The sequence below is a fragment of the Netta rufina genome (genome assembly GCF_964035555.1).
Source record: "Netta rufina genome assembly, chromosome: 7".
Taxonomy (NCBI): Eukaryota; Metazoa; Chordata; class Aves; order Anseriformes; family Anatidae; genus Netta; species Netta rufina.
The window spans coordinates 12,555,417-12,568,645 of NC_140130.1; the positions used below are offsets into that span (position 1 = coordinate 12,555,417).

The 13,229-nt window shown below is 39.8% G+C and overlaps 1 protein-coding gene across 8 annotated transcripts in view; it reads right to left on the reverse strand.

Annotated features, from left to right (window-relative positions):
* Nucleotides 1-13,229, reverse strand: part of ZMIZ1 (zinc finger MIZ-type containing 1) — a 345,320-nt gene that overhangs the window by 26,784 nt on the left and 305,307 nt on the right. For 6 of the 8 annotated variants that reach the window (XM_084290258.1, XM_084290252.1, XM_084290253.1 and 3 more), the window contains 6 exons: nucleotides 11,270-11,384; nucleotides 8,807-9,024; nucleotides 7,228-7,426; nucleotides 5,966-6,256; nucleotides 3,577-3,759; nucleotides 1,104-1,278 (listed from right to left, as the gene is read on the reverse strand). In XM_084290258.1, coding sequence (XP_084146384.1) covers nucleotides 1,104-1,278; nucleotides 3,577-3,759; nucleotides 5,966-6,256; nucleotides 7,228-7,426; nucleotides 8,807-9,024; nucleotides 11,270-11,384 — 1,181 coding nt within the window. The remainder of the gene's footprint in view (nucleotides 1-1,103; nucleotides 1,279-3,576; nucleotides 3,760-5,965; nucleotides 6,257-7,227; nucleotides 7,427-8,806; nucleotides 9,025-11,269; nucleotides 11,385-13,229) is intronic. The other 2 variants (XM_084290259.1, XM_084290257.1) reach the window with 1 other exon arrangement.

Sequence of the window (13,229 nt, forward strand, 5' to 3'; positions counted from 1 at the left end):
CTCCCACACTTAACATCAGTACCCTAGCATTCCGGACAGAAACATAATCCAAACATGGCAAGGACTTGCACTTTTTATTACTAGATAGGATCAGTGTCCAGCCTTAGTCTGTTAGTGGAAGACTGACAACAAATCTCTTGATTATGGCCAACTGTAATAACATTTAGTTATTTCTCCTGCTTTGAGCTGGGAACAACATTATTCAATTAGTTTCAGTTGAACCTTTCCAAAGACCCAAGATACCGGCACGCAATTACTGTCTGACCTCGTATCACAAGGTTTTGTGGTAACTCACAGCTAAACTGTGCAGACCAAACATCTTTAAATGCTATGTTCTTGCCCGAACAATACTGCAGGCCAACTTCTTCAACTTCATTGTTCAGTTATCCTCAAGTGCAAACACTGCCTGCAAAGTGCTAATTCAGCAGAAGTCCTTTTATAGGAAACAAAGATTCTCCAATTCCCTAGTATATGCTATCTCCTACTGTTCATCAGTCACTTAAAAACATCAAACATCTTGTGCTAGTATACAGCCATAGAGATCTTGTTATTCCTTCCCTGTTCCAAGCCAAATGAAGCTGTGAGGTTGAATGGCTTTGAACGGAACATATATCAATTTTTGGCATACTACTGAATATTCTTAAGAAGCCTGTATGGATCACAACAGAGACACTGCCATAAATATTCACGTCGTATGCCATTCTGCTGTAATGTTCAATGAATGACTTTGCCCTTGAACAGAATATACAACAATAAAAGTTCATACAATCAACAAGTCTACCAAGCACACAACCCAACTCAAAATTAAGTGTTTTATCCTCAGGAAGTGTATCAAAGGAATACTTCAGGAGTAACATCCTTACAAGTTTAACTTTAAAGAACTTTTCGGATACTCTACATTAGCAAGGGACAGCAATCTTTCCTTTTCCTGTCCACCCACTCTAGTGAGCCTGCACTGTGCAGCTGGGCCATGCCACCTATTAAAACACAGCAATCTGGGCTGCTCCCAGAGCAGCAATCAGACCTTTGTCCAGACTGAAATGTATATGGCTGAGAATGGAGTGACAATAAAGGGCTGTGGGAGTGTTCTGCTTGCTACTCACTTGGAGGTGGTGGTAAAGCATTGATATTTGGCTTAATGTCAGGTGGGAATGGTGGTTTGACATCCTGGTTAGGTGACAGGTATGGAGGAATATTGCTCCCTGGAGTCATAGGTGGCGTGGGGTTTCCTGGAACAGGTGAATGAGGGTAATTTGCCACAGGTACAGGCCTTGATGGCTAGAAAATAAATAACATCACATTGTTATAGCAGTCTGAAACAAGAATAATAAGCTTTGTGAACTGCACTGCTATCAAACACCAAGGACTACAAACAAGGTAGGGAGGCCCCTCTGTCTCCGGAAGGATGAGAAACCGCAGGACGTCCCACGAGGCCTTCAGGGAAGAAGCAGACTAGAAGAGCAAAGCAGGAACTGAAACCAGCAGACCAGCCAGTTTAGTTCTGGCAATGACTAGATATAAGCAAGGCTGCTAAGAGGCTTAACACGTTCCACTGAATGCTCTCTTTCCAAAACCAACTGCTTCTGTCTCTCCACACCACTCCAGCCCATCCAGCCCTTTACATCTACTTGGCTTTCTCCCAAAACAGCCCTGCTGCACAAAAGCCTACATGAAAAACAAAACCCAAGGACACACTATTAGACTGTCTGTGACCCCTTAACTTCTATCTGTCCTTTTCCTCCCCACCCCTGTCCAACTTGGAATGAAAGCTCTGGCACTCAGGGGACATTTTTTATTCTGTGTACCTACAACTGACACTCTGTTCTCAGTTTGCTGCTAAGTAAGGCAAGCTAACAGAAAACAGATTGTTAATTATAAATCGTAGTTTTAATATTAAAACCCCATTGGTTTTGTTTCTTGTAGTTAAGGAGAAGGCTAGAGGTAACAGAACAAACCAGAAACAATCACGCGAAGGATGATGACACTAAACAAAACTGCAACTGCTTGGCACCCCCTTTTAATAAGTTTGCGTACCATAAGCGCACACACAATAGTGTCATAAGATGAAAATCTTTACAGGCAGCCAAAATATCAGGACCTCAAATCTGATGCTATATCTAAATGCTGTACTGCTAGCCTGCGGTACTCTGAAGTGCCCCAAAAGAGAGCTGCATTCTGGAAGGCATTCTAGGAGGCAATTCTTAGGAATTTACATTTTCAATCTATTTTCTCTGCTTTTTTCTTTAACACACAGTTACTGTCTCCACAATCATTATGGTCCAGAGATTGAGATCCTGTCTATGGTAAGGTGGAATTTCTCCTAGCCAGGATAATCAAGGACAAGGTCTCTTATTATCAAACTGCTTCCGGAACAGTCTATATTTGAATACAAAATAGGTGTGCATTGAAAAGACCACAAATCCCCTGTTAGAACTATTCCATAAACAAAAATCTTCTAACTCAAATAAAATAAAGAGAAATGTATTTAAAAAAATCTGTCACTTAAAAACTTCAGAGGAATCTGGTGCTGCTATTTTAACATAAGTGACTGCATTGGAACTACTGTTGCTGAGGATCCTTACCGTGTTCTTCCTGACAGTGTACTGCAAAAGCCACCATCATGCAACGAGCTTTCCTGAGGGCGTTGCAGTGGACAGCTTGGTAGCATGCAGGACAGATGCTCTATAGTAAAGGTGTGTTGTTTTTTTTTTTGGGGGGGGGGATCTTATTTCAATGGCATGTTTTCTGAGTGAAGCACACCAGAACAATTCCAATTCAAGACCAATGTGCAACTTTCAACCTTCAAAATCAGAAGGTAGTCCAGAGACTTTAACAGATAAAGTTTTAGGAGCAGGTCAGACCATCCACGGTCCACCCAGTTTTTATATATTCACTGGAGTACCTGTGTGCAAAAGACCCCTTTTGTGTGCACTTCAAAGATATCAAACCTCAGAAGGCCCTCAGTACAGACTCAACTTGGATAAACAGAAGTGCTCAAGATAATTCCATAAAAAATGTTTTATACAACATTTGAACAGTTCTACTTCTTCCAACAAGCACCACAGAGAAAAAAAAATGAAGAAAACAGAAGGGAGAAGTGGGAGAAAAAGTCACGCAAGCTTCAGTTCAAAGATGAATTCTACAGCTGGAACAGCTTTTAATTTGGGGCTGGTTTGATCCAACAGTGACCGCTGTAGGTCTGAAATTGGGCATCTGCAATGTGGAACTTGTTTATTACAAATTTCCAAAGTTGTATTTTTATAGTATGCCATGAATAGGTGAAAATATTACAGCTGTATCCCATTATGCACTTATTTTTACATGATGTATTTAAAGTGGAACCAAAAGCCTCTAATGAGCCGCAGTAACATTCAGTTTTCTTTATGAACCGCTCTGAAGTTGCGATTCAACTTGGCTAATTAACTTGATCCTGTGATATCCCGAACATGAGTATAAGCACTGTGCTTTTTTTCTACCTTTCATTTAATTACGCAAAAGCAGTAGCCAAGAAGTCAGGAGTATGACTTCATCCATAAACACGTACCAGAATGCAAATGATAATTTAAGAATTCTTACCTTGTAATACTGCCCCATGTTGACTGTTGGAGGAGGGTACTGCCCTGTGTTTTGCTGGCTTGGCATCCTCTGTCCAGGATAGTTGGGAGACGTAAGGGGTCTTGGAGGGTTGGGAGTGGGATACTGACCAGGCTGGTTTGGAAACTGGCTATTTGGTCCATACTGCTGGTTTCCATAATTTGGCTGTTTTATAACAGAGATGAAAGAAAACGATCTGTTTCACACAAGCAATTGTCTTGATTATTTGTATATAAACAGTAGTGGAATCAAAACCAAATCAAACCTCCAGGTGAATACTCCTCACTCAGTGTCACTCATGCTTAAGGCAGGGCCCTGATGGTCACAGGTGAATACTCACTCAGAAGTGTGAAAGTCCCATTAATTAAAGTGGGATAAGATTAGCCATATACATTTTTCCTTGCACCTTAACACAGACACACAAACATACACACACCCTTAGAGTGTTGCCAAGTCCCTGCAACCTTCTGTCTAAGCTACTTCTACGGCTCAAAGGGCATTGTATGTGGGGGGGAAAAAAAAAAAAAAAACATAACAAAATCAGAATTGTAAACACACGCAATGTTCACAATATCTCTGTGTTTTTGTGAGCACTACCAGCACCATACTTGTGTTACTTGTTCCAGATGGTGAATGGAAGCACAGAGAAGAAGTAACATAAAAAGATGATAATCCTGGAACAGGCAAAGAGTAGATTTGTGGTCAGTCCATGTGTTACTGCTCAACACAGCTGCTATCCTTGCCCTGAGCTGCAGTCCTTAGCTGTACCCGAGACTAAACACAAGAAAACTGGTTGTAAACACCTTGCTAGCTCTAGCTAGCTGTCCTGCACTTCTGGAATCAAAACTGGAACTTTAAAGGTAGCAAAGTGTCAATTTGAAAATTAACTTATTAATAAGGAGTCTCCATAAATGAAGTTTTCAAATACCCATATGCAAAAAGCATCTACAGAATTTGCACACTGCCAGACAAGCAGGAATGCCACACTTAGGGCTCTGTTCACTATTAACTTATTGGAAAAATGAATGTATTCACTTATGATGACAAACCTGGTTCCGAAGCAGGAAACCAGGATTTATGTCTTCCTGAAAACACAAAATCTAAAGATAAAAATTATCTGTACAAGCCACATTGTATTGTTTTTTTTTTTTTTTTTAATTGCAGAGTAAGTGGCAACATTTGCCGAATCAAATACCTTCCCAGAGAAACAATTTCTCTAAAAGCATATCCTTTTTTTCAGATTTTTTAAAAACAATTTCTTGAATATTTAAATGTAACTCAAGAAGAAATGTTTGCTATATTTTGGGCATGGTACTCTTCACTGTATGTTTTCTATAAACTCTTAGTACTGTTATTATAGTCAGAGTAATATAGTAATATTCGAAGCTCTACAACTGAGTTATAGCTACCGCTATTGCCTCAGTTTAATACATAATTTCACCAGGAAATTATCTCTGAAGCTAGTAACTGGTGGCTAGATTTGTAAAGACATTTAGGTGTACATAGATGCTGAGAGGCAATTGATGGAATTCTCAGAAGCATCTACTTCCTAATTCACACCAATTTAAATAGTAAAATGAATTTCTTCATTTTAAAATCCAAAAGCTAATCTGTCTGTATTTTTAATTTCCTTCATTCCTTTAAAATTTTGACCCTAATTGCCTTGCCCAAAGTCACAATACAAGTCAACGGCCAGGTAATTTTGTATGCAAAGCCACTCAGATCTCACATAACAGCATGGAAACTTAGACAGAAATACCACACTCCAAATAAACTTAGGTAAGTGCTGACAGAGGGACTTGAGCTCAGCAAGATTTATATTCATCCCAGCACCCGTGAAAATCAAACCTCAAGAAGTTTGGAAGGCAAATATTCTTCAAAATAAATGTTAATATTATGGGTGTTCATACAACATATTCCCTGTATTTCCTTAGAACAATAAAACTACCCAAGAAAAAAATGCAAATCACACATGTATTGGACTCAAATAAGTATTTCACCTTCAACATCTCTTTTAAATTTTCAAGTTAAATAAATCCACCCCTGTGAAGGAAGTCTGCTTAGGGCCTATGAATTCACCATCTAGCTCGAGAACAAAAAAAAGACATTTTGAGGGCTCTGCTGGTTTGGGGCCTTTCATGGTTTTAATGACTGTCACCTTGACTAACATAGCTAGAACCAACCTGAGAACTGTAGAAGCTAAAAAGCAAGAGCTGCTGCCACTTGTACTTTAAAAGGAGCATTCCTACCAAATTTGGAACAGATACACAGCTTTTGTTGAGGGAGGTACACCATGCATTACTCAGCACGTAGCAACTTTCAGCCAAAACAATACTCAACACTAAATAAAGTAAGTTAGAGAATTTCGTACCTCTCCTGGGTACGGCCTCTTTATGCCCTGTATAGGCAAAGACTGGGGGCGAGGGCCTGGGTAGGCTTGCTGAGGCATCCTCTGCCCGTGGGTGCTGAAGGGACTCATTCCAGGAGGCCTCGGCTGGTTCATGCCCATGGGTGGCCCGCTCATGCTGGAAGGTGTCATTCCTGCACCCATGCTTGCTGGGTTCATGTTGCCTGGCATCGAAGCAGGGCCACGAGGACCAGGCTGGTTCATAAACTGGTTGTTGTAAGCCTGAGTTGGACCCATCTGGAAAGAGGAACAAACCTTCAACGGAAGAAGAAGAAAAAAAAAAAAGAATAAAATGCGACATGCATTTAAAATGGGAGGAGGGAGCTGAACATGCTTTTGGGGGGAGGGAAGAAAGGGATGTGTTATGTCGCATTTTTCTTCAATGTTCTCCAACTTTTGATGGGTGGTGATGTTATTTATAATAAAAATTCAGTTGGAATTGTGGAAGGCATAAGAGACAGGGACAGACTTATGTCTACAATGAGCCATTAAATAGTCTCAATTTGCTAGTCCATTACCATTAGACAACAGGCTAGGAAGTTGGCTGCGTACATAGAGCACCATGCTACAATTTCTAAGGTGCTATCCTTTGTTATATCATCTGGCATATGGGCCCATATACTTCAAAGCTCTGGGAGGTTTGCAAAGGAGAAAACCTGCAGCAACTGAACCCTTGTTTACTTGAAGAAAAAATTATTACAGCAAATCATGACATGCTGGAGGCAGTGGATCACCAGAAATGCATGTCTCACCGCTGTTCTCACAGACAGCTTTATTAAAAAGCAAATTTCTTTTCTATTGTTTCCTCATTTGAAGGGAAAAAAAAAAACAAACAATTGACTGCAGTTGGCAAAATAAGCAATTACCCAAGTAGTACAAAACCTATTCCCAGACTCTGAAACATTTCACCAGGTACTCTAGCTTAGAGGTTCACAGGGCTGGCAAAGGCAGCAATAATACATCATATCAGATGAAGCCGTAACTTTGGGTAACCTTTGTGTTTTTTAAGGGACAATCTAAAAACCACAAAATTTATTGGAGGGGAAAAAATGGTATTCTTTGACTCATAACAACATACACACATTCCAGAAGTTTCTCATAAGCATTTATAACCATGCTCATGCAAAAATACAGGGTTGGCACCCTAATAAACAAGGGAAGGCAGCCCAATCCCCTGTAATGGTCCAAATCAGGCAGGTACAAAGACGTAAGGGTTACGCTCTTACCGGTCCATACTGGTTCATATCCTTATTCTGCGTTTCCTGAAGGGCTGCCACAGTGGCCGTAGCTGTAGCTGTTGCTGTAGCAGCTGCAGCAGCAACTGCAGCAGCGGCGGCAGCAGCGGCTGGCTGGGTGAAATCAGCTGGCGGCCTCGTGTGTGGTGGGATCCCCATGCCTGCAGGGGTATTTGGGCCTCCAGGGTAACTGACCGGGAAGAAAGGAAAGAAAGAAAGAAAGAAAGAAAGAAACAGAGAATTAAGACATGCCTAGTGGGTTTTGTTTTGAGCTTTGGTGTGTTCCTCGTCCAGAACTGTTCCAAAACCACGTATCAATTTCCAGCTTGCTCACATGCCACAGTGTTAGGGCTGCCACCAGGACTGCAAGGCACCACCACCAGCTGTTTCATGAGCACTGAACTGCTTTGCAGCTCTGAAACTCCCCGAGAAGTTGAACCAAAGTCCAGAAAGTTAACGCAAGCTTCATTTCCCAATAATTTAGGGGCAGACTGCACAGCAACATGAACAGACTGCTGCCTCCACACCAGTGCATTCATCTGCCCCAATGGTGAATTATACCAAGTTTTCCCCATGTAAAAACACTACTCCCTCAACCTCAGCAAAATAGCCAGGAGAAAACCAGCATAATCAACTCTTCTGGATCCTATATGGTGAATTTTGGAGTTCCTACCCAGCTCTTCTACTGATTGTAAGATAAATGAAGCTAAACCCCATCTTTCCCACTCCAAGACCTCTACTATCTTTATAAATGCAGGTCAGTGTTACTGTGCCCATTTTAGAGACGTTAATACACAGGTACAGAAACTTTATGGCTTGTCCAAGGTTACTCGGTAGATCGGTGGCAGAGATGAAAGGAGAGATAAAGTCCCCCGAGTTCTAGGCTTATATTCTTCACACTAGACTGACTATGTTAACAACCTTATCAGCAGGCTTTGCAGAGGGGCCATAAATAGTGGTTTCAGTTAAGTGGACTTACCACCCTTGTTTACAAAGGACAGACACAGAAAGTCAACATGTAACAAAGCCCAGGCTATTAGTTTTGGCCTATTGTGCAAATGCAGCATTTACTTCTCCAGAATAAATACACAGTTAGATCATCTCTCTTAACAAAAATCTCCACCCCCTATTTTTTTCAAATTCCAAGTCTTTGGGCAGAAATACCCCATCCAGAGGAATCTACTGTTGCTTACTACTCAAGTTTATTCCTGCATACAAGTCTTTAAATTATACCATCAATACTTTTCACATCCTGGCCTTATTAAATGTTAATCATTCCTAAGCCTGTGGTCTATTTAACAATCTCTCTTAATTAAAACTTTATTTTGGGGGTTTATTAGAGCTAATTGATTGACCTAAGCCATTTCCATTTACTGTGATAAATTTTGTTGCAGTTTGAGTATCCGATTTCTGAAGCTGCATAAGCAGAATGGGCTTCAGCTAAGCAGCGTAAAACAGCTACTGAGACTTTATGTAATTAAAATGAATGTGTGACACTTCCGTCATGTCACTAAAACAAGCTTCATCAACTGTTTACATCTCTTTTCCACCTCACACGTGTAAATCTTACCTCCCACCAAAGCCTCCACTTCCAGCGTAGTTGGGTCGCCCATACATGCCCTGCTGTATGTACGGCTGCGTGGAGCCTGCCTTGGCTGAAAATTGTTGCTGCTGTCCAGCAAACTGAGGCGAGTTGATTCCAGGGTTGCTGGTAGTCATCCCAGAAGCCATGGGATTTCCTGCTGGGTTCATCGGGTTGTTAGCATTTGCCATCGGATTTCCCAGCACCTGTGAATAGAAACATGAGAGTAAGGGGCTGTACTTTGAACTACATCAAGCAAATTGTGTTGATTTGCTGGAATCAATAAATTATAATATAACCATCCTGTACTCTGAACTCTAATGAGCGTACATCTTGTTGAAGTCTATGTGCACTGGTTTCTGCTGCTCTCTCCTTTTGCCATTTCTAAACTAACATGAGAACTGAACTCTAATTTTGTTTCATGGGAGGTAGCTTGGATTCCACCTAGTTAACAAACACGCTTATTAAAATAGTTTTGATATAGACCTGCTACAGCCATGCTCTTTAGGTGACATTCATCCAATTAAGAGAAAGCATATGCTTTTTTTTTTTTTTTTTGATGTAGGGCCTCAAAATGATTTGCAAGTATCCAGTCCCACAACATACTGTAAAGGACATTACAGATGTCAGAACTGTGCAAGAATGTATTTCTGTAGCTTAACCTGTTTTCTACAGAAGTCTATTAGTTGCTTTTATGTCTTCTTAAGAGAAGAATCCCTTGCTCTGTTTTTGAAAGTACTCGGCTTGCTTGTTTGAATATTTTTTTTCGATTGAACCAGAAAATGCTATGATTTTCTTTGAGATATAAACATGTAGTTTCATGGTTACCTGCATGGAAATCTTTCTGCTATTTGGGAAGAAATCTAGCAGTCATGACTTTTGCATAAGACCGAGCCACATGGTAATATTGCATTTGTTGGCTGTTGGAATTTGAAACCAGATCTCTGAGTCTGCCTCCCTCCTCTTCCTTGGGGAGCATGAAGACTCAAGGGAAACCCTGCCATTCACCTCAGTCTGCTCTGAACAGCTTATAACCAAGCCTCGTGTTTCACAGGTTCACCCTTTTCTTGCAGTGATTCTGAAGAAGCATTTTCTTCTTGTACAAAAGCACTCTCTTTTATCGCAAATTCTTCTGAAGTATCACAAAGAGTTTAAATAACATAACAGTATTCTTAAGATAGAACAAAACACCAAGTCATATTTTTATTTTTTTTTATCAAGTGTGAAATATTCCCACAAGGAACTGCATTTCCATTTTCTGTCCAATACTATTGTAGTCCTACATGCTTATATTTACTCAACTATTTCTCACCCAGGTGTGATACCTTTTCTTTTAAGGTTTAAAAAGAAATCAACATTAATAAATGAGGTCACAGATCCGGTAACTGTTACCTGTCTTTATTTTTTGAAGGAAGACAGTGAGTTAAGAACAGTAACTGCCACGTGACTATCTGTATGACTTGGCTCCTAAATTATTTATTTTTTTAATGACTCAATACACAACAATTTTATTTTTACTTTTCTAAACCAAATTTTGAATCTAACAAACAGAAAAATGTGGTATGATGTTTGATTTGGAAACTATGGGAAAGACAGGTTAGATTCATACACCATATGCACTCACCAAACACAGCAAAGTGTTTAAGTACTTCATCTATGTTGTAAAAAAGGACTACACTGTCTGAGAGTAACATCTGTACCACATGCCTTGTAGAGCACACTATCAGAGATAATTGGTGTCCTTTTCATTAAAGCTGCTTCTTTTTGTATAAAATAATTTGATACACATTGGAGAAGAAAAAGAGAGGTAAAAGCGTGGAGAAAACTCAGTGAAAATCCAATAAATATGGTTTTCGCCTGGAAGCCAGAAGATCATGCTTTTGCTCTAATGCATACTGAAATATTTTCTGCAAAGTAAGGCAGTAACAACAGAGAAGCCGAAGAGAGAGCACAGCCTATAGCTGGCAGTTAGCACCTCAGCATGGAGGTTGAGTTGGCACCAGATCTGAACATCACTAGTATGATACAGATCATACATCACTGGTATGACATAATGCCAGGTAAAAATGACAAAAACTACCATTTTGTGAACCCAGCTGAAAATACAATTTTTAATTAGAAAACAAAAAAATCAATCTGAAATTCCCAGAAGGTTTGGGATCACACCAAAACTATGCTTTTAGTGTTAAAACCATACAGTGCAAAATATGTGCAATACCCTAGACTGTCATTTGCATGCAGCTAAACGAGTTGCTGACTCAAACTCTCAAACACCTCTTTTCTGATGATACCAAAGAGAACACAACTGGGAAAAAAAAATGCACATTTACAACAAAGAGAACACAGACACTGTTATTGATCCTATTAGAATTTTCCCCAAAGCATTTCATTTTGCAAACATTAATCAAAACACGTATCTAGGGGGGAGGAAACATAAAAAATGAAGCTTACCTGGCTTTGAGAGGTATTAGTCACACCCCATACCGTGGTGACCACTGATAAGGAACCTGGAGGCTGGTTGGTATTTTGCTGCCAGGGAACAGAATCGTAAGGGAAAGACCCATCACTGTGAAAAAAGAATGTTTAGGAAAATGAGATTTTGGAAGGTTAAATGGTGGCAAATTGCTGGTGTGGACAAAGGTTATTAACATCAGCATTTCCCCATTTCTTTAACTCCCCACTTTAAAAAATTTTTTTTTTCAGCACTCTTAGAGTGCTTTCTTCTTCTTTAATAGCAATGTGATCATATCAAAATGTGGTCATATCATATCAAAACCACGTAGAACTAACAAATTCCTTGACTATACTGAAACACAGGGCATTTGCCATAAAGGCCTATTACCAATGGAAGTAAAAATCAACTCATGGGCAGGCTTTCAAATGAGGACACTAAGCAAGTTGCTCAGAAGCACTTATTTTTTGGCAATCCATCTCAAGCTCTTCAACAATCACTGCTTCAGCTGCCTCATATCAATTCAATTAGATTTTGAGACTAGACTGCAGCTCCACTGTCTGCACTGGGTCCCCAAATGGCCAGAAGAGCCTTTAAAGGAAAAGCAGTTCAACATCATTTTGAAAAGAAAATTGAAATTCAGATAGTGTTCTCCTACGCGACGGATAAGCTGCATGCCAAAAACAGTATTAGCTAATCAGCATGCTAGAAAATCAACTGCAGATATACAACACATCTTTCAGATAAATATGTGGATGAGAGGATTGGATTTTTCCATTAGCTTTGTCCACAGATACAAGCAAGCATTTCTCACAGTTCTTTTCACAGGAAAGCTTTAATGGTTGCAAAACGAACACAGGGTATGTACACATCTAGCGTAATTAATGAAATATGTTAACACCTATGAAAGTAACTATTAATCCCATCACTGTAAAATACATGCCTATTTTAGATTTGTTTGTTCTCATACTATTAAATTGTAAATTAAATTTCTATTTGCATATATGTACACATATACACACGTGATCTTTCCTCCTCTAGATATAAGCCATTCAATAAGTACACATTGCTCTTTCATTTTCAAAAGGCCTTGATTTCTATTTTGTATCAAGAATGGCATTTTTCCTTGGATTGCCAACTACTGCTGGAATTCTGTACGGGACTACCTTGCCTGAAGAGCCCCCACAGGCTCTCTGAGCTCTGTATCGGAGCGCTTCTAAGCCCGCACCATCAAGTCCATCACAACTACTCGCACAGCAGCTGGTGAGACAAAAGGCCTGCCAGCATCCTAACAAGGGCTTGTGGCAGACAAGGCAGGTGACTCGCCCATGTTCCCAGACAGCACTCCAGGCTTGGACCATTCCTCCTCCCTTTTCTGCTACCAGCCAAAACCAGGGACTGCGTATGTGTTTGCTCTTTAACCTGCCTATAAAATCCAGTGTAAATCATTTAAGAATAGCAATCACATTGCACAAAGGCGTGTTCCCCCCTTTAAAAAAATCTGCCGATGTCCAAAGTGACCAATAATCGAGTAACAGCAATAGCAACTAAGTTAAAATGAAATAACATTTTACAAACAACTAGCAAATGCCAAACAAATTCGGTATTGCTGTGTCAGCACAACAGCGTTGTGTTAGAACGTAACTACGAATTTAAACTGACCTATTTGTTTCAAAATACCTGAATTGAATTAAGCAATAATGGAATCACAAAAAATTGAATGAATTAAATTAGGGAAAAGAGTAATTTCCCCTAACAAATAATTAGGGAAAATTAATGAAAAACATTAATTCTATATGAGATGCTTGACAGGTAATGTTTACCTTGACAGCATGCATATAAAACAACGTGTGAATAAGGGCATATTTAATGCGGTGCAATCTGCAAGTCCTCTCAGCCCATTTTTCTTTAAAATATTTTCTCTCAGAAGGCTGAAGATCTTCCTAATCTCATTCAGAG